This window comes from Mirounga leonina, unplaced genomic scaffold (assembly GCF_011800145.1).
Source record: "Mirounga leonina isolate KUSES-001 unplaced genomic scaffold, KU_Mleo_1.0 Mir_418, whole genome shotgun sequence".
Taxonomy (NCBI): domain Eukaryota; kingdom Metazoa; phylum Chordata; class Mammalia; order Carnivora; family Phocidae; genus Mirounga; species Mirounga leonina.
This window is the reverse complement of record NW_023270739.1, coordinates 3,125,126-3,146,195: the sequence shown is the minus strand read 5'-3', so window position 1 is coordinate 3,146,195 and position 21,070 is coordinate 3,125,126. Positions and strand designations below refer to the sequence as shown.

The window sequence follows — 21,070 nt, the reverse complement described above, 5'->3', positions numbered from 1 at the left end:
GGAGCAGGGAGCCCAATGCAGGGCTCGATCCCAGGACCCTGGGATCATGACCTGAGCCGAAGGCAGATGCTTAATGACTGAGCCACCTAGGCGCCCCAAGATTTTATTTATTTATTTGACAGAGAGAGACACAGCGAGAGAGGGAACACAAGCAGGGGGAGTGGGAGAAGGAGAAGCAGGCTTCCCGCCGAGCAGGAAGCCCGATGTGGGGCTCGATCCCAGGATCCTGGGATCATGACCTTAGCGGAAGGCAGAGGCTTAACCGACTGAGCCACACAGGCGCCCTTTTCCTCTTCTTCCCTTCCTCTTTTTCTTTGTTCTTCTTCCCTCTTCTTTTCTTCTTCCTCTTCCCTCTTCTTTATTCTTCTTCCCTCTTCTTCCTTTCTTCCTCCTCTTCCACTTCCTCTTCCCCTTCTTCTTTTTTTGAGATTTTATTTATTTATATGACAGAGAGAGAAAGAGAGCACGGGGTGGGGGTTGGGGGGGGGGAGGAAGAGGCAGAGGCAGAGGGAGGTGCAGATTCCCCGCTGAGCGCAGAGCCCTATGCAGGCTCCATCCCAGGACCCCAAGAACCCAACCGAGCCGAAGTCAGACGCCGAACTGACTGAGCCACCCGCTCCGGGAGCCCGGTCCTTATAGGACACCACCCTCAGGCCACTCTTGATTGGTCAGGGGGCGGGTCCCGAATGGAGCAAAGCCAATCAGAGCCGTTTGCGGGGAGTCTGCGCCAGCCCGGAGCCCGCGTGGCGGGCGCAGAGGGCGGTGCCGGGCGGCGTGTGCGGGAGCGGCTGGCCGCGGGCTCTTGCGGCTCCAGGAACCAGCGTGCGGTGAAGGGATTGCGGGGGCGGGGGGGCGAAAACTCGGGGTGAAAGTGCCGCCCACGCAGGAGCGCCTGCCTCCGGCTGTTCCTGAGGCCCGCACCCCCATCGTCGTCTCCCGGTGTCGGATTCGCCCCGGCAGCCTCCGTTCTCATTCATCCCGCCCGGGAGGCCACCCTCGGCCTCTGTCACAATCTTCCTCCCCAGAGCTTTGGTGGATAATGCCGGTTTTCCGGGAGATTCACCAGGTGACACGCCACTGTGCAGGGACTCCCGTGTGGTCTTCCCTGTCGCTCCCTCACCTCCCCGCACCCCCCGCCCCGGCCAGCGCACACCCGCCGGCCAGGCTGTGTCCCCCACCGCCCCCAGGCCCTGCTCTTTGCGTCTCGGCCGGCGGCACAAAGCACTGAAGCAAGCCTGAGTCCCCCCCCGACGGCCTGTGGTTCCGCAAACAGGAACCTGGCTTCTCTGTTCACCTGACGCCCAACCCTGAAGGAATTTAGGAGTCTCCACCCAGAAAGGCCGGGCAGTGTTCCCACGGGCACCAGAAGCTTCTCTGATCTGTGGCCCAGCCTCCCCACCCCGCATAGCTGGGGCTGGGCTCTCTGCTGTGCCTGGCGGGGCAGGTGGCTGTGGCAGGAAGAGACCCCGCCTGACAGCCCAGTCTCCAGGGAGCCCCTCGGGACTGTGGCCTTTGTTTTCGTTGGGGCTAATCTCACCGGAGTCTTGGACCCCATGCCCTGGTGGCTTGGACCCTCCCTTGGCTCCTGAAAGGCAAGTCACAGGGTGAGGCCTCTTGGGTAATGCCCAGCCTCGCACAAGAAGGGAACAAGGTGGTGTGCCCTCCCCCCACCCCTGGGAAGCCCTCTTTGTCCCTGAATTTGTCTTCTACCTGCCAGGGCCTTGGAGGACTCGGCAGGCGGTGCCTGGGTGGCCTGTGGCCAAGCCCGCTTGGTGGGAAGAGACTCGGGTTGAGATGCGTGACGGGCGGGGACTAGGCCGCAGCGCCCGCCCCGGGACCGCCAGGGACCACCAGGGACCACTAACGCCTGAGCCCTGAAACGCGGCTTTGTTCTCACACAACAGCCCCTTGCCTCTTGCTCTTTTTCCTAAATGAGCCTCATTGAAGGGGGAAGTTAGGAGTTGGGTGGCCTCTGGGTCTCTGATAAAGTCCCCAGGTTCCTATGGACATGTCTCTCTAAACGGCTGTCCCCTGGCCACCTCCTGCCAGGCAGGCTTCCCCATCACACTTTGGGGCTAGCCATAGGTTTCTCTGGTCTGAGAGAAATTCAGGAATCTCAGCAACTGTCCCAAAACTAGCATGTCCCTGTCGAGAGCTGTTGGGTATTGGGCCCCTGGGACACGATTTCATGACTTTGTGACTCTGAGTCCCCAGTCCTTCCTGGTGGTCTGTCGCTAGTGTACCTCTGAGCCCTGTCCTGTGGGGACATTTCAGTGACTTAGTTCTAAAGTGACCCCAGCCTCCCCTCCTGGCCCTCAGCTCCCTGCACACTGTTCTGCCTCTGAGACCCGCCTGAAGGCCAGCAGAGGCTCCAGGGCTCGGCCAGTGGGGCTGACTCTCTGCAGGCAGCTTGGTGAGGGCCTGAATCGTGGACCCAAGCATGTCTGCTGCCAACCTACCTACAATCTGCTAGAGTCTGACTTCAGACGCGGTGTTGTGCTGGCTTCCACTCAGCCCACGACTTCACAGGAAAGTTTCTTGAACTTCCTTGACCAAGTGACTTCACACAGCACTGAGCCAGAGGGGCATTTATGCAAAACCCACAAAACTCGAACCTTGTGACACACCATTGGGAGTGCCCTGAGAGTGCACGCACACGGGCATGTTCTTCTGTAAAATTTGAGGAAGTGAGACGTTCCCACTGCAGTTGGTGAAGACCACCATCTTTTTCCACGCTGACCCCACCTGCCTCTGCAGCTCTCCCTGGGTGTGGGCATCGGGCGAGCTTTGGTGTGGGTGCAGCGTTTTGATAATCCAGCTACAGAGAAGTTGAGTCCGGGGTGTCTATGGTTTGGGTTGAGTGGGATGCATTTTTATGGTTTGCACTCACCACTCTGTCCCCCCCAAATACAACCACCCAAAGAGTGTCTATGGTCATAAGATGGTGTCCCCCACGCCAGGCCCAGAGGATATATGGGTAATGGGGGAGAAATGTACAACTCTCAATAGTGTGCAATGTACAACGTTCAACAAAGCTTGAAATGTACAGAGCCACAAGCTAGTTGGCAGAATATTCTTCCAAACACCAGGCAGGTCAGTGTATGCAGAGAACTAAAGTGTCACCAATGCCTGGTCAAAACTATCTATAATAATGAAAAAAAAAAGTTCAACCATGCTGGGATTAGGCCAAATTAGCATTCTGTTCTCTCAATAAAAAGTGGTATTACAAAATAGTCATTTTACAAAGAGGCAATCAGAGAGTATATAGGTTGGGGGAAAAAAAAGGATGGGCGCCTGGGTGGCTCAGTCGTTAAGTGTCTGCCTCAGCTCAGGTCATGATCCTGGGGTCCTGGGATCGAGCCCCGCATCGGGCTCCCTGCTTGGCGGGAAGCCTGCTTCTCCCTCTCCCACTGCCCCTGCTTGTGTTTCCTCTCTTGCTGTCTCTCTCTGTGTCAAATAAATAAGTAAAATCTTTAAAAAAAAAAAAAAGGAAAAAGTATTATAGAGGTGCATTAAGCACCTCTAGTAAAACTATGTTAAGTTTTTGGCTCTTATTATTATTTCTTTACTCTTTTTTTTTTTTTAAAGATTTTATTTATTTATTTGAGAGAGAGGATGAGAGGAGAGAGAGAGCACATGCGAGGGGGGAGGGTCAGAGGGAGAAGCAGACTCCTTGCTGAGCAGGGAGCCCGATGCGGGACTCGATCCCGGGACTCCAGGATCATGACCTGAGCCGAAGGCAGTTGCTCAACCAACTGAGCCACCCAGGTGCCCTTATTTCTTTACTCTTAATATTCACTTCAATACCTAATTTGGTACTCACAGTTTGTATCTTTTTTTCTCAGAAAGAGGCATCCAGACGGTCCATTTACTGTCAGGCTGTCCCCCCTCTGGCAGGGACACTCCCAGGCTGGAATAGTCACCATGGCTTCCTTAGGGATACCAGGGGACGGGGGGCCCTCCTGGGTCAGGTGGGGTCTCTATCCATCTTGTCCAATGTCACAGGGAGGGTCTGCTTCCAGCTCACTGCCAAGGGGCTTGATTTAATCCAAGATCCAGTTGAGTCCTGCTCAGGAGTTAAAAAGCCCCAAGCAGCCCCTGAATGTCACCAGGCTTGACTCCTTCTTGTTCTCCCAATTGTTTTGCTTGATAGAATCCAGTGCTTAAGAGATGCAGTATTATTTCCTATCTCTCTGAGGATTCTAATTATAGTTAAAAATTTTTTTATCTCTTGCAGGATCACCTCCCTCCACATTGCCCTGTTTATAATTGGTGTTCATTCTTCACATTATATACTTTCCTGAAGTGTCTGGTGATCCTTAGCTGTCTGCTTGTATTTAAGGAAGGGGCACCAGAACATTGCTTTCACACTCTGGGCCCATGCCTGGGGCGCATGAGTTGTGGGAGTCACTGTAAGGTAGACCAGCTGGACTGTTATTTTGGGAGAACTGCTGATGCCGGTATTTGGGAGTCTTTTCTCTTGGGTGGCTCAGATTACCAGAGAAGGATGTTATAATGTCTTGCCTAGAGGGCAGCAATCCTGGAGCCAAGGGGGAGGACCAGGGGTTTTATGGAAGGTAAAATGGCTCTCGCTGATGTCCATGCCCTAATCCCTGGAATTTGTAAATATGGTTTTTTTTTTTTTTAGATTTTATTTATTTATTTGAGAGCGAGCAAGAGAGAGAGCACGCGCGCACACACATGAGTTGGGGAGGGGGAGGCAGAAGGAGAAGCAGGCTCCCTGCTGAGCAGGGAGCCCGATGCAGGGCTTGATCCCAGGACCCTGGGATTGTGACCCGAGCTGAAGGCAGATGCTTAACCGACTGAGCCACCCAGGGGTCCCTAGAATTTGTGAATATGCAGTAAAGACAAAAGGAACTTTGCAGGTGTAATTAAGGTTATGGGCCTGAAAATAGGGAGGGCAATTTTTCTACATTATCCAGGTAGGCTCAATCTAGTCATAGGGGCCCTTCCCAGCAGAGAACTTTCTTTGGAGGGGGAGTCAGAAGGATGCCAAGCGCGAGGATTCTGCACTGCTGCTGGAGATGGGAAGGCTCTGGCTGAGGAGGGCAGCCTCCAGCAGGAGCCCGCAGGAAAGCAGGGACTTTGGTCCCCTAGTTGCAATGAGCTTCCAGGAAGGGGACCCCCCCACCCCCCAGCTTGCAGCCAGGAATGCAGCCCCGCGTGTCCGGCCTCCTCCCACCTCCCTCTGACTTTTCTGCAGGGGACCAGAAGATGCCACTTGGGCATAAGGATTATTTTGAGCCCGAGGCACATGGGAATCGACAGATGCAGGAAGATGCCTCCTTGGAGCTTCCCTTATCTGCCTAAAAGCAGAAACTTCGGAAACACGGGGACTGCCGTGGTCCCCTCCCGGGGGACGTTTTACAGCCATGAAGGAGACAGAAAGTCAGCTCCCAGATGCACCTGCACAAACGGACCTTCCTCCAGGAGCTTCCCCTAGACATTCACCGTTCCACAGTCTGTGGCCCTTGAAAGCCCAAATCCCTGTTCCTTTGTCTTGCCACTTTGCTCCAGGGATGTGCTAACCTCTGGTTAAAGTGCTGTGGGAGCCCAAGGCCCACCCGCTCCTCGGAGCTGCTCATCTGCGGGGCCTGCCACGCGCACGTCACGCACACGCGAATACACTTCTGTTTGGTTTCCTCCTGGCGGTCTGACTTCCGTCTGCTTTTACAGCATCCCAGCCCGAGAGCCTAGGAGAGCAGAAGGAAAAAGAACTTCCTTCCCTACACTTACTACACTGACGCCAGAGAGGGGGCCGCTGGGCCGTGCTTGGGCCTCTCAGACCCTCCCCTCCAACGCCTGAGGGACACCAGGGGTGAGCAGGACAGAGGTCCGCACGGTGCACGCATTCGGGGGGGCAGGACCGGGCATGGGGAGCGCGCTGGGCGCTGCGTGACAGTGACCCGGGGCGTGCACGAGGGCCCGCAGGAGGCACTCCAGGGAGTGAGGCTGCCGGAGCCCCCGTAACGGGAGGCCCCAGGCCGCCGCCCCTCAGCCCCACTCATGAGCTGAGCACGCGTGGGCCGCTCTGTGCCTCAGCCGCTTTCTCCGGAGGGGGCGCTGCTGCCTCCCTGCCTGCAGGGGCCTCCCCCAGCCCCCGAGGGCCTCCTGTGCCCCGGGGACCCCGCGAGGGGAGTGCATGCATTTCCAGTGGTTCCTGGGGGCACCAGACAACGTGGTGGGTGCGCTGCTCTCCTCCACCTTTGAAAAACAAAGTGAGGAGATCATCATCACCTGTCCTAGCCTGGGGCACACGCTCTCTGGGCTCCTTCCTGGCAGAGGCAGCCCCTGGGGAAAGGCCTGGAGCAGAGCCAGAGCCCGGCCACCCCAGCTGTGAGGGGCGCAGGGTCTGAGACCCGCGGTCCTTGGGCCACGCTGAGGAGTAGGGGACTCCGAGCCAAAAGGAGCCAGGAGGGTCTCGGCTGGGAAGACAGGAGCCATGTGAGGTTCCAAGGCCTCTCTGCAGGGGCCTGGGTGGCTGGGGCCCGGCTGGAGGAAGGGCCCGCGGCTGCAGAGGCCTCCAGGCCAGCTGGGGGCCGTGGGGCTGGGGACGCTCCGGAAGGAGGCTCTGCAGACCCATTGGCTGTTTGCACGGAGCAGCTGGGAGCAGCGACAGGAGGCCTGAGCAGCCGGTGGGTGCTGGCGGAGGCTGGCGGAGGCTGCCTGCATTCAAAGGGTTCCAGGGAGGGGTGTCCGGGGTTCCACAAGAACATCCAGAGCCAAACTGGAACGCCTGGCAGTACTGGCCTAAACTCAGGCGGAGCCCCGGGCGCTGAGCAAACCCACGGCTTCCCTAAGCATAGCCCTGGGCCGTGTGCACCTGCTGGGGGCACAGCCCAAGGGACACCAGCACCCCCACCTGTGATGTGTGGTTACAGACAAGGGTGCAGCTAACCAGGCCGCAGGAGAGTCAGAGGGTGCCAGGACACTGAGGTCATGTCTGGTGCAGGCGGTGGGGCGGAATCAGGGCTTCAGGGCACAGCTGGGATACTCACCTGGGCCACCCCAGAAAACCAGGCTAGGGGGGTGTGCGTTCAGGTCCAGGCAAGGGACCAGCACAGAGGGAGGGAGGGAGATCGGGCGCCGGAAGCCTGTTTGCAAAACCAGCCTGTGTGGCCGGGGTGCCCTCGTGTCTGCTCTGCACCATCCCTGTTCTCCATCTGTCTGTCCATCCATCCGTCTACGCCAGGCTGCTCTTATTTTAGGTGAGACGAATGGGCTGGGCAAGTAGAATGATAGGAACCACAGAGGACAAAGGACCGAGAATGGAAGGAAGGGAGAAAGCGCGTGTGCCTTCGTACATGGATCACACGACAGGCCAACACGGGCAGCTGAGCCGGCGACCACAGAGCAGAAGTGCGGCTGGGAGAGGGGGGCCAGTGGCCCCACGTCCACGTCCCAATCGCTGGAGCAGCTGGGGTGGGTCCTCATCTGACGCTGGGAGGTCACAGTCACCCCAGGTCCCACACCCGATGCCAAGGTGCCCGCGTCTTCATGTTGCCCCAGTGCCACGGCCCACCATGTGTCCTGGGCCTTGGGAGCTGCATGTGGGCAAGGAAAGGGCTGGGAGTACACCAGAATGGGGGCTGGTGGCAGAAATGGCCTAAAACAGTACCACCAGGAGTTAACGTGGGCAGCCTGTCTTCTGTCATCCTGCACATCATCCTCTGGGGATGGGGGCAGTTGGCAGAACAAAATTCCTCTGTTCAAAATATGTGCCAGGCTCTGTTCCAGGCACCGGGGGAACCAGTGATCCGGATGGAGCAGCAACCTGCCCTCAGGACGCTTACGTTCTAAGGGAGCTAGGAAGACAAGGCCAGTGCGCTGGAACTGCACAGGACGGAGCGAGGTCTGGGAAAGGGCAGAAATAGCGTAGGCCGGGGATCCGAAGTGCCCCGGTGTGGGCTGCAGTTTTTAAAATGGGAGCTCAGGGTCATGGAGAAGGTGACTTTAGGGCAAAGACTGCCCTGGGGGAAGGAGACCGGAGGATAAGGCCCTGGGGCAGGAGAAAGGGGCACAGTGGGTTAGTAGGGGGTGTGCAGGGGGTCCGGGGAAGGGGGGGCAGGCGCAAGGACCTCGGCTTGTGCTCTGGGACAGGCTGCGGTGGGTCAGACTCTGGGTGCGCCTTGGGGGTGGTGCCACCGGACTCTTGGGGGGCGGGGGTCACATCTGACGGCCGGGTTTTCAGGCTGAGCACCTAGAAGGTCAAGAAGGGCACGGTGGGCAGGGCAGGGGTGCAGGGCTCACTTGTGTGAGCCAGTGGGGGTGGGGGGGAGGCCTCGAGCTCAGGCTGCCTCCTCTTCTTCCTGGGGGCCTGGGTCTCCACTCCGCCGGGGTCCTGGGCGAAGCCCTCTCTCGCGTTCTGTTCACCTCTGTGTACCTACTTCCCAACCGCTCTTCAAGGTGATCGAAAAATTCTCCATTTCCAAGGAGAATTTGTTCTGCTAAGGGCTGTGAAAACAAGTCCCGCCCCCTGGCTTTCTCAATTTCTCAGAAATATCCTCTGGTCCTCACTGGCCGTGCTCCCAAGAACTACAGCACAATAAACACCTTTTTCAAAGCAGCCCCCGCCTCACCCTTCAGCCCAGTCTGGGCCGGTTTCCACCAGACGTGCCGAGCGAGGTAGCACGGTTTCCTTCAATCCATAGATCCAAAACATGTTTTGTTAAAACAATTATTAACTAATATCCTTACTATATATGAAGCATTCACACGGATACTGAAAGCAAACAAACACCAAGGCCCAAGGACAAATGGGCCAGGAACACAAAGCCAAATCACACGCATGCGTGCACACGCACCTCACTTGCACACCCACCTCACTTGCACACCCACATATGCTGGCGGGGGGGTGAGCCCCACAGCCAAAGGCACTGAGATGCCTCCTCTGAATACCCTTGACAGTCGGGCCATCAAACCGGGTAAGGAAAGCCTGGAAAGGGTGTGCGAGCCAGGCTGGGGTTGGGGGGCCCCCCAGGCCCTTCCTTGTGAGGACGTTCAGGGATGGGGCGGGGAACAGCTCGGCCACTTGGGCAGGGCACTCACTCCCCCTCTGTAAAACGGGAGCGTCACCTACTGGGAGGGTTCCCTGGCGATGGAATGAGCCGGGCCCCAGCCTGGAGCAGGGCTAACCCAGCGTGGGGATTTCTTACAGACACTGTTAGGGACTGAACTGTGTCCCCTTAAAATTCGTACGTCCGGGCGCCTGGGTGGCTCAGTTGGTTAAGCGACTGCCTTCGGCTCAGGTCATGATCCTGGAGTCCCGGGATCGAGTCCCGCATCGGGCTCCCTGCTCGGCGGGGAGCCTGCTTCTCCCTCTGACCCTCCCCCCTCTCATATGCTCTCTCTCTCATTCTCTCTGTCTCAAATAAATAAATAAAATCTTTAAAAAAAAAAAAAAATTCGTACGTCCAAGCCCTAATTCCCAACGTGACTGTATCTGGAGATGGGCCTTTAAGGAGGTCATTAGGGTAAAATGAGGTGGGGCCCAGGTCCCAGAGGACTGGTGCCCTTACAAGGAGGGGAAAGGCTGCGTGAGGACAAAGAGGACGTGGCCTTCCGCAAGCCAGGGGGCGGGTCCTCTCCAGAAACCATCCCTGCTGCACCTTGATCTTGGGACTTCCTGCCTCCAGCCGCGCCCCGCCGCATCTCACCAGAGCAGCCCGTGGGTGTGCGAGACCTGGGCCACTGTGCACGCCCTCACTTCAACAAGGACACCCTGACTGCCACCGCCCTGGGGACAACACCTCCGTCAGCGACAGCGGCAGAGCAGGCCCCAACGTCCATTAAAAACAGATCCATCCGTAGTTACATCCCGATTCAAATGTGCACCCACATTACACCAGAGCCCTGATTTACCAGGTTCATCACAAAAGTTTTTGTAAAAAAAACAAAACAAAGCAAAACAAAAAACAGGCGACACAGTCTGCTGCAAGGGTTTATTATTATGTTTAGTCTACAAATTTGATCTTTTAAGAAAAATGCACAAAATATTCAGTTGAAACCTCATTTCTGGTTCATCAAATTTCAAATATATTTTCCTGTGCGGAACAATATATTCTAGTGCTGTCGAAAACACAGCCAAATGATTTGTCTTTGTTCATTTATACACACTCTGTAATTTTCTGAAAACCAAGATACAAAATATCAACAAAACCACCCAGTTACAACTACTCTTCTCCCATACACTGAAATCTTTTCCGTGGGTCTATCCTCTTCCCTTCTTCATTTTAAATTCTCTACGCTGTTTGTAAACAGGGAGTTCTCACCAATTCAAACACCTTGTGGAAAGATTAATTCCCTTGGCAATGCAGAAGCTTAGGTTTGTTAAAAGTACTCACTGAAAATTTTTTAATTTATAGATTGTATAAAATAAGCATTTACAAAGGGACAGACGACTTTCAACATTATTTTGAAATCCCCGTTAATATGTGGAAATATAAATGAAGCAATCTGTCAAATTAGACATTTTTGGTCTTTTGTTTTTATTCTTTACTCCCTTTTGAATGAAATGTGTGCTGTGGATTTTGTTTCTCCAGGCCCCTGTAGCATTGGCTGCTCGTGGAGCCCTTAGCCCCTAGGTCACACAGCACGGGGACCCCCCTCCCCGCAAAGGAAGGCTGTCAGTCCTCAGAGTGGGGAGAAGCCCTGGTCTCCAGGCCCCCAGCTGCTGGAACTAGATTCCACGAAAATCAAGCAAGGATATGCACGACTCTGCCTAAAAGGGGGGGGGGGGGGCGGCGTGTGCAGGAAGGAATACACAACAGAAATTACAATAAAGCTTCTACTACATCAAAAATGAGAATTTCTCCAAAGAAATGCTAAAAATCAGTAATGCATATATACCATGTGACCAAGTAGCAAAACAAATCTGCTGGTCTCGGCCGCAGTCTGTGATGTGGTCACTGGTTCGCGGAGGGAGGAGCTTCTTCTGGAAGCAGGTATCGGCCTGTGGGGATTAGGAGCCGTAGCGATCCTGCCGAGGGGGAACCGAGACGAGAGCTTACTCGCACTCGGCGTCGGATCCTCCTCCTCGTGCACACGGAATGCTGGCCGTTAGCACACTGACCTCGCAGCGAGCACACACCACTGCCTGGCTGGCTGACACGCTGCCCCCCGCCGCCCCCCCCCCCCCCCGCCACAGTAACTGGAAGGGGCGGCGACCCCTGCTTCCTGAGCTTCCTGAGCTGACACTGAGGCCTGCGTGCACCTCGGACGCAAGAGCATCCTGCCACCCAGGCCTCTGCGGTGCATCTGCAGCTCCGGGGGTCGGGGGAAGGGGGGCAAACTATCAGGGTGAGAGCCAGTGGTGGGCCCCTGGGAGGCAGGTGTCATGGGAAGGCGGGGCACACGTGTGGAGTCTGAACCCTGCAATTCTGGCTCTGCTGAGTGATCTCGTGCGGAAGCAACTTGGCCTCTGCAGCCAGAAAATGAAGATATAAAGGCGGGGAGGGACCTATAAAATGGGGATCACCTTCCACAAGCTATGGATGTCACCTGCTCGGAAGGACTGATGAGGGCTCAGCTGAGCTCGGGCACACCAAAGCTCCTTTGAATTCTAACCAAAGGTTACAGCGGCAGTGAGAAGAGCAGGAGCCTCGGGGCTGAGGGGATGCTCCACCGTGGGGGCATCCCCACCGCCTCCCCAACCTGGGAAGCCCCTCCAGAGGCACCAGAGCCGACATCCGTTAGGTGTCGCTGCCCGTGGCCATGTTTTTACATTAATAATAGCATCCTGGGGCGCCTGGGTGGCTCAGTCGGTTGAGCGCTTGCCTTCGGCTCAGGGCATGATCCCAGGGTCCTGGGATCGAGCCCCGCATCGGGCTCCCTACTTGGCGGGAAGCCTGCTTCTCCCTCTGCCCCTCCCCTCTGCTTGTGTGCTCTCTCTTTCTGTCAAATAAATAAATAAAGTCTTAAAACAAACAAACAAGGAAATGCTCGTAACAAAATACCATGGAGAATGTCAAATCACATATACAATATAATCCTGTTTGAATTTTAAAAAGATATGCATAGGAATCTAGAACTAAAAATATACCAAAAATTAACAGAAGTTTTCCTCATGACAGACGATAATGGGTCATTTTTATTTCCTTCTTACTATTTCTCTGTCCCAGTATAGGAAAAAAGTAGATCAGGATCACGACAATCCCTCTAACATTCCCCTAGAGTCATCAACTAGAAAATGTAAGCAAAAGTAAAATTACAATTTCTGGCGTTCGTGACGTCCTGGGTTACACTGTAGTAGACATTATCATTCAATACCATGAAGTCGAATTTGTCAGCAGCTGAAGAGTGGTCCAAATCTCATTTTCAAAGCTTTGAGCCACCACCCCGCTCCGCTCCCGTCACCCCCAATATCACTGACCTGAATGGAAGTCATGACTCCATTAGCAAAGACGGAGAGCTTTCCAGCAACGGATCTCACTCCCTGCTTAAACTGGGCCATGTCGGGCGCCGTGGGCAGCACGCTTGTGAGGCTGTAGCTTCCTGCACACAGAGCAGAGCCCCCCTGTCACTCCACAGCTCCGACAGACAGCACAGCCAGGGCCCAGAGCCCTCGATGACCTCAGGGGACGTGGGGTGCCCTCCCCTCCCACTGCCCACAAGCAGCAGCTGTGGTTAAGGGAAAAGAACCTTGCAGCGGGGTCAGGACTCAGTGTCAGGGCCAGCCCCACCAGGAACCAGCTGCAAGTCCCCACATGAGAGAAGATGCGGTATCGGGTGTTGGGACCAGCAGGGGTTCAAATACCGGCACTGCCACTTTTAAGCTGTGTGTCTTTGGAGAGCTTCCTCACCCTCTCTGGGCTCCTGGTTCCCCCCCAGGTGCTGAACACAAGATCTGACAGGTAAGTACCCGGTAAATGGCAGATGGGCAGACATCTCTACTTCTCATGTGCTCAGCATCCCTCCCCCCCCTCTTTTGGTACAAGCCCTCCTCCCTTCCTCTGGGGAGCCCCCTGGACTCCAGCCAGAGGGGCGGGCACGGGACCCAGGCCTGGCCGATCAGAGCCTTCCTGGGACTCGTGTATCTTCAAGGGAGAGGAGCCGACGGCTTGCCCCAGGCTTACTGCCCGGGCTAAGGTGCCGCTGCGGCCGGCCGGCCCCTCACCGCCACGCAGGGCGGGCAGAGGAAGCCTGCTGCAGTCCGAGAAAAAGGTAGGTTCCCCAAGGAGGTGAGCCGGATGCTAGGTGTCTCTCTGAGGCTGTTTTCAGACTCTGAGCTGGAGCCCCGCTCACTGGGTAGAGCCAGACCCCCCACCTTCCTTCCTAAGCCGGCCTTGGTTGGGTTTCCTTGCTTCCGCGCTGGCTGTCCGACCCCAACAGTAGCCTATTTCCACCAACACGGGTGAAGAGCGTCAGTGTTATCACATAAGGGGTGATAACCCCAGAGCTGACAACCAGGCTCTTGTGGTTGGGGGGGCTTGGGGACCGTGAGTGGGCCCAAACCCTGCAGGTCCTCTGGGGAGCCAAGCCCAGCTCCCCCCACAACCCATGTGCACCCACCTGCCCCTTCAGCAACAGAAGCCAGTTCCCTTCCCAAGAACACACAGAATGGTCATGTTTATCCTTCCGCACAGCACTTGCCCAGAAGGGACACTGTGTTTATCCACAGCACTGTTCCCATGTCCACCATGCAGGGAGGGGGCCTGAGGTGCGGGTTCTTCCCCTCCCTGCCTCCAGCTGAGGTTTTAAAGGTTTGTGGGCCTTTGCCAATAACAGAGCGGAAGCCCGGCCCAGCCGAGCTGGGTTCAAATCCCAGCACAGCCACGCCCCAGGCGGTGCTCCCAGCCTAAAAGATGGGTCTTAACAGCCAACAAGGAGCCAGTGTGAGATCCTGAGCGCACAGAGCCCGGGTCCCCGCGGCGCCATCACCTGGCCAGGCCCACAGGGGCTGGGTGGGTCCGTACCAGAGGTCGGCAGGGGGGACAGCAGAAGCACCTCCACCTACGAGTTTCTAACTGGAGAAATGTGTAAAGAGGCGAGCACTGTGAAGGCAGGACAGCTGTGGGACCGTGATCCCGCACTGACTACGTTCAGTCCGCAGGTGCCCTGACATGTCAGCCAGTTTCTCAGCGTCCTTCCCCTCCTCCCCTTCCTCTGTACAGAACTCCCCAGTTCTAACCCTTGCAACAAGGTGTGTCCAGGTGACAGAGTTCTGGTCAGTGAGTGTAAGCTGAAGCGCCCTACAGGGCTGGGGCCTGCCCTTTTCCCTCCCTCTTCCTCCTTCCTGCTGGCTGGGATGCAGGTGTGATGCCTAGGGCTCGAGCAGCCGTAACTGGCGTGAGGTGAAGTACAAAGTGGAGGTCATGAGGGGTAAGGAGGAAAAGGGCCTGGCTCCTTGGCATCTGGGAACACAGTGCATGTCCCAAACTGCCCCCCAGAATCACACGTGAGACAGAAACAAACTCGGGTCTGATTTAGCCTCTGTTAACGCGCATCTTCCTTACTTAATCCTCACTAACGATCTAAGCTCCCAGGAGTGTAAGCAGCCTGCTAACTCCCAGGCGGGGGTCATGTCCCCGGCAAGGAGGCGCCTTCCCACCCTCCGCCCGCAGGTCTGCGGCCCTGTGCTCGACGGGCTCCAGACTGCTGAGAACGGACTGACGGCCTCCTGTGGCTGTGAGGTCTCCTTGTTCCGCGGGTGTCTGGCTGCCACGTCCCCTCGGAGGGCTGCCCAGGACAACAGGGCCTGGGTGCGCTTGGCCGCACAATGGGCTCCAGGAAACGACAACTCAAGCTGCTTCCTCAGGAAGAGGCTCCAACCCAGGGTCTAGGTCAGGTACCCCATTTCCCTGCTATCTGTTCCCGTAACACCCCCAGGGGGCTTCTTGCTAAGGATGTCAACACAGACCTGCTTTTCCAGAGCTCACTGCCTCCTGGGAAGGCAGACAATCAGCCGAAACCAGAGGAAGAGAGTTTGGCCAGTTAGAGGCAGTCCCGGCATGCGGGGCTGTGGCCGAGCCTAAGCTGGTGGAAGTGGTGGGGATGCGTCTGAGTGTCCCGAGGAGGCTTATGGACCAACTGGCTTGGGGGCGCGGGGGGTTGCTGGGAAAGAGAGAAATGAAGGATGACTCCCAGGTTTCTGGCTCGAGCAGCTGGGGAGATGGCAAGCCAGAGGCAGAGGCCCTGCAGGGTCCAGGCCGGGGCAGAGGGCCAGCTGAGCTGGGCCGGGTTAAGTAATCAGTGTGGTCGCCCCACATCGGTCAGGAAGGCCAGGGGACACGGAGTGAACACCTCCTCCCCGCGCCCACTGTGGGTCGGCAGGGGGACGCAGGCCCACGGGGCTGTCCCTGAACGCAAGCTTCCAGAGCCCCCCCACCAGAGTACGCGCCGCACACCGGCTCTCACGGCCCGGCGGGGAGAGCGCCACATCCCTGCTGTCCCTGACTGTGCTGGAGGGGCGCTAGCACAGTGGGGGCCCTGGTTCCTGCGCCCCGCGGCCCGAGGGACCCACCGCCCGCCCCCCCAACCCAAGAGCTCCCTCCCTGCCGACCACTCACTCCACAGACACCGAGGGCTTTCTCTGTGCCAGGTGTGCCGAGATGAGAACGGACAGGTCCTGTCCCGGGGGGGCTCCTGGTCCCGTCGGGGGAGACGGTCCTCGGAGGGCCTGGCGAGAGCACAGGGCGGTGGGGGCCGAAGCGGGAAAGGAGCACAGGAGCCAAGCACCGACCAGCAGGGGCTGGGTGGCCGAGCTGCACTCCAACCAAGGACAGGACTGGAAACCCGGGCAACCAGGGCTGAGAACTCAGCCGGAGGCAGGAGAAGGGGGGGGGGGGTTGGCGCAGGGCAGTTCCCGGGCTCCTCAAACAATGAAGTTTGAGTAAAATATCATGTACCCATTTCCCTGAAACAGAGACGAATGGAGAGGAAAAGGAGGTCCCCGATGACGCAAGTGCCGAGTTTCGGAAGGACCAGAAGCACCGCAGGGGCGCCTCTCGGGACCAGCACAGCAGGCCCGCACTGACGTCAAGGACACTCCGGTCGGCGAGGCCACCGCACAGCTGCGACGCGGGACAAACACGGCTGCCCGCGGACCGGACAGAACCGCCAGTGCTCGGAGGTCTGCAGGCCCCGAAGAGGCCGCGTGCCCAGGCTCCGGGCCTGAGTGAGGAGGCAAGCGGAGGGTGGCCGAGGCGCCCCGAGGGGACAGAAGCAAACACGCGGGAACCCGAAGGGTGCACGGAGCCAACGAGAGCATGGCGCCGAGCGGAGAGGGGTCTGCAGCGTCCCTGGCTCTTGCAGGCGGACAGGCCCAGAGGCAAGTCATCGCACCATCTGCTTGAAAGAAGTACCCCCAGGGGCAGGCGAGGTTTGGAGCTGCTTCCGCTCTGTCGTTCCGCGCCCCGAGTGGCGCCTCGCAAGCTGGTGCTGTTGGTGGCAGTCCCACGTCCCCCCGCTGACCCTGCTCTGACCCCGGGGACCGACGCTGTGCCAGGCTGGAGGTGGGTGCTCGCCCGTTTCTCATCTGGCGCTTTCAATACCCTGGAAGGGAAGCGCCCTCAATAAATGTCGGCGCTCCCGGGTTAACCACATCCCCAGGAAGCATTTGACTTCACCAGGAGGCCTTTCAAATCTGGAACTATCCCCCCCCGCCCCACAAAGAAATTATAAAGGTGTACTGTGATCTACTCAACAACACTGATTTGTCACAGATGGGAAAGCACCTAACATAAGGAACACAAGAGTCTCTTAAACCAGCTTTCGCTGTTTGCTGAAATGCACTCTAAACAAAAAGTAAGTATTTAATAAGAGTTGTTCAATGCACTTGCATTTAGGGCAGTTACTGAAAGCAACTTTTATGTATTTTTTTTTTTTTAAGATTTTATTTATTTATTTGACAGAGAAAGACACAGCAAGAGAAGGAACACAAGCAGGGGGAGTGGGAGAGGGAGAAGCAGGCTTCCCGCTGAGCAGGGAGCCCGATGGGACACTCCATCCCAGGAACCTGGGATTATGATCTGAGCTGAAGGCAGACGCTTAACGACTGAGCCACCCAGGCGCTCCTGAAAGCAACTTTTATGATGAGCTTGATGGAAGAGGCAGAGTGAGGGTGACCAGCGTCTGAGCCATGGGCTTGGACAGAGGAGAGAGGGCGGGAGGCCGGGGGGAGGGGGCACCCTTACAGGACATGCCAGGGGGCACCCTCACCGTGACTGTGAGTTCCCATGGATGGAGTTTGTCTGGGACCCACACGAGGCCCAAACAGTTAAAGGACCTTTGTTCTCTGAAAGGGGACAGGAAAGTAAACACAGGCTGGACAAAATTTCCTCCAACAATTGGAAAGGCTGCTTTCATTTGATCTCCACATATTTTCTTTGTTTTTGTTTTTGTTTTTAACAATGGTTCAGAGTGAAACTTCCAACAACTTGAATTACAAACACACACAACTGGGTGGGGGGCAATTTCCAACAGTCGGGTTCTCTGGGCCGACCTGACCCCTGCCAAGGCTGTGAGGCGACCCAGCACTGACTGGCCCATGGCACTGGAGACAGAGCTGCAGAGACCGCCCCCCGAAGGGCGCAGGGCCAACACCCCTCTGCCGGGGCAGGCCCAAGGGGAAGTTGCCCTAACAAGAGGCCAGGGCGCTTAGAGCCTTGAGGTGAGAACACAAGTCCAGGAGCCACCCCTGCCCCACCCGGACTCAGTGCAGAAAACAGCTCAGAGAGTGGCCTGACCAAGAGCCCCAGCCCCACTGTGTGAGGCCGGGGCACAGCACCGAGCACCCCTACCTGTCTCTGGGGTCAGTGGGCCCCCCGGGCTGGGATGCTCCCTCCCACAGCAGCCAGCAGCCTGGCTGCTCACTCACTACACCCCAAGGGCCACGGTGGAACTTCTAGCATCCCCACATCCCATCACTGAAGGTTCCAGGCACTCGGGTCTGCCCTATGACCATCTCTCTTGAGGCTGCTTCTTGCTGGACACAGGAAACAGCTGTTCTTGGTGGCTGTCCATGCTGGTCAGCTATGCCCACGCCCAGCTCCTCCAGGGCCAGCAACGAGGGCATGCAGGTGGTCCTGGGCCTGGAAACTTGGCTCTGGAGATCCCCTCCCCTTGGGCTCCCCTGCTCAGTGAGTTCCTGAAATGACCTCAGAGGACACTGCTCCTTGAATGTTAGCTATGACATAGGAGGGACACCTAGCCTTCCCTTAGCCCTGTGGCCTGGCGGAGGCCTGGGTGGGATCCAACACGGCTCAGGGACCCAGAGGTACAAGCGGAGAGTGGCACGGCTCTGGATGTCCAGGATGGCCCCGGGCTCTGAGGTGCACTCCCTGGGGCTCCCAGACTCTCTACAATGGGGTCTGGACCTGAAGAGGGATGGGGGAGACAGAAATTCCTCTCCACCTGCCTGTCCCCAAGGCCACATTCTGCCTTCCCTGGAAGACGGAGCCTGCTGGATTCTCCTGTTCTATCTGCTTCTGCCTCCCCTGGGGCCTACGCCAGACGCCCAGGCGACACTTTACACAGCACCTCACTGAAGCCTCAGTGCAACCTTGTGAGGGGCATACTATCCACCCTCTTCGGAGAAGAGAAGCTGAGGCTAAAAGTGCCATGAAATGCTCAAGGTCTCAGGCACGGAGTACGCAGTGACGCTAGGAGCCCAGGGCTGCCCCCTGCAAGGCTGCGATATCACACAAATCAGATACCACGTTCCCACTGGACTAGGAGACACTGTTTTGGGAAGATGACTTGCCAGGCAACCTAGGTCCCAGGACGCTGGTGAAATGTCATGACCTGGTTTCCTGACATGCAAAGCCTGGAATAATAATAATTTCTGCTCTGACTCATGGAGGAGGAAGAGCATCACATAACGGTTGCTGATAATCTTGGAAAAGTACAAAGTTCCGTGCAGAGAAAAAGCATTCGTGCTGCAGGCACGGAGGACAGCAAGCTTGCGAGCCGCCCCGCCCCCGCCCCCAGTACCTGCTGTCTGCTTCCTCTGCTCATCAAACAGATCGGCTGAGCTAATGGAGGAACTTGCCGAGAGCCTCTCCAGCCGAGCCCTGGTTTCATACTGGAGAAGACAAGGAAGAGGAAACATTAGGCTCCAAATACTGTGAGCAATTGTGCAAAAAGCATCAGCCTGGAGCTGACACGTGACCGCTGCTGAGCCCAAGGGAAGGCAGAGAGAATGAGCCGTCAGTCCGTGCTGCGGGCCTCCAAGGCTTTGCGCCAGCCCGCCAGCGCTCCAACAGCAGGACAAAACCTTAGGCCCCCCCACTGCCCTAAGACCCTTCTGCTTAGCAAGACTCCACTAAGAGGCAACAACCTGAAGATAAATGTGCCTGCCCTCCAAAAACATGTCTACTTCATTTAATTTCATTAATAATAATTTAAAAATTAAGTCAATTACATCTGTATTGAAAATTGCCTGAAGTTTATTCCAAAGATATGAAATGGATGTCTGTTCAAAATACTGAGAAAGGAATTAGAGAAACATGAGACCTGGTCCCTACCTTCCAGCTGCTCGTCCAGCTGGGGCCGCGAGGGGGAGCGGGCAGGGAGACCTGGGTTCGAGTCCTGACGCCACACCCCGGGCAGCGGCCTCTCGCAGCCTGAGTCCGTCTCGCTCTGTGCCTATCACGTCCTCCCGCGGCCCTCACGTCCCCGCTTGCTTCCTGCTCTACGGGGCCCACACGCAAACTCTCTGGACACTTACATCAGCTTGGGCTTGTCTTCCAAAGTACATATCTGATGAAATGGCTTTGACATTCCCAAACTTCTTCTGGGCCTCATCTGTATTTTCAACTGGCTCATAGTCTGCCTTACGGCGAGCAGTAGATCTACAATTAAAAACAGCCCAAACAGGAGTGACATCAGCAAGACGGTGGAATAGAAGTTTCCTACCATCATCCCCCTATAGAGCACCGATTCTGACAATCGTCTACAGGCAAGAATGACTTTACGGGAGCGTAGACATGTAGCAGAGAGGTTCCAGCACACTGTCGGAGCAAACAATCCAAGACCGGACACACTGAAGAGGGTAAGAGGAACAGTTTCACTCTGCCTGGGCCACCTCTCCCCCGCACATCCCCCCACCCCCCATTGCCGGCTCCCTGCAGAGGCCCCCACAGATGGCAGTACAAGCTTTCTGGGCATGTGCAGAAAGTCAGCCCGACTCTGTCGGACTGGGACAAAGTATACAAACTTGAGCATTTCAGGGTACCAAGGGAAAGCAAACAGGAGGCTCAAGCACCTGGCCTGGCCTTGTAGGATTGAGAAAAGGTATACCATCTTAAGAATTCACCCCCCAAAAGGAGTAAGTAGTGTGGAGTGGGCACACATAGGAAAGGTCTGAGGAAGCTTCAGAATCCCTAGCAGGTCTGCTGCTGAAGGCATTTCTCACCTCAGGCTAGTCAGTAGAGACAGAAGGAGGTGACTGCTTCTTCAAGTGCAAAGACAGCAACCCAAGACCCCAAGGAGCATGAAAAATCAAGGAAACATGACGCCACTAAGGGAACGCAATAGTTCTCTAAGAACTGACCCCAAGGAATTGCCCAACACATTTCAAAATAATTATTTTAAGGAAGCTCAGCAACCTACGAGTACACACACGACTCAGCGAAATCAGGGAAACAATAGACAAACAAAACTAGCAGTTCAACATGGAGATAGAAATCATAAAAAAGAATTAAACAGAAACTCTGGAGCTGAGGACTACAACAGAGGACATCAGCGGCAGACCTAATCAAGCAGAAGAAAGAATCTGTGAACTTGAAGACAAGTCATTTAAAATTATCCAGTCAGAAGAGAAAAAGAAACAAAGAATGAAAAAGGGAAGAAAGCCTAGGTGAATTATGGGACACCATAAGAAAAAAATTTATGCATTATGGGAAAAGAGATAATACAATACGGGAGAATCAACTCCATCAGGAAAAGAGAGGGAGAAAGGGGCAAAAAGCTTATTTAAAGAAATAATGACTAAATACTTTCCAAATCTGTAGATGTGGACATTCAGGTACATGAAGCTCTAAAGTCCCCAAAGAGATTCAACCCAAAGAGATCTTCACCAAGACACATTATAATAAAACTGTCAAAAATC

At 56.1% G+C, this 21,070-nt stretch overlaps 1 protein-coding gene across 1 annotated transcript in view; it reads right to left on the bottom strand.

The window, feature by feature from the left end:
* Window positions 1-9,947: 9,947 nt before the first annotated feature.
* The window catches only part of ARFGAP3 (ADP ribosylation factor GTPase activating protein 3), a 49,873-nt gene continuing 38,750 nt past the window's right edge, over window positions 9,948-21,070 (bottom strand). The window contains exons 13-16 of the mRNA XM_034987360.1: window positions 19,688-19,811; window positions 18,952-19,042; window positions 12,392-12,513; window positions 9,948-10,999 (exon numbers count right to left, since the gene is read on the bottom strand). Of these exons, the coding sequence (XP_034843251.1) occupies window positions 10,982-10,999; window positions 12,392-12,513; window positions 18,952-19,042; window positions 19,688-19,811 (355 nt within the window). The 3' untranslated portion in view covers window positions 9,948-10,981. The remainder of the gene's footprint in view (window positions 11,000-12,391; window positions 12,514-18,951; window positions 19,043-19,687; window positions 19,812-21,070) is intronic.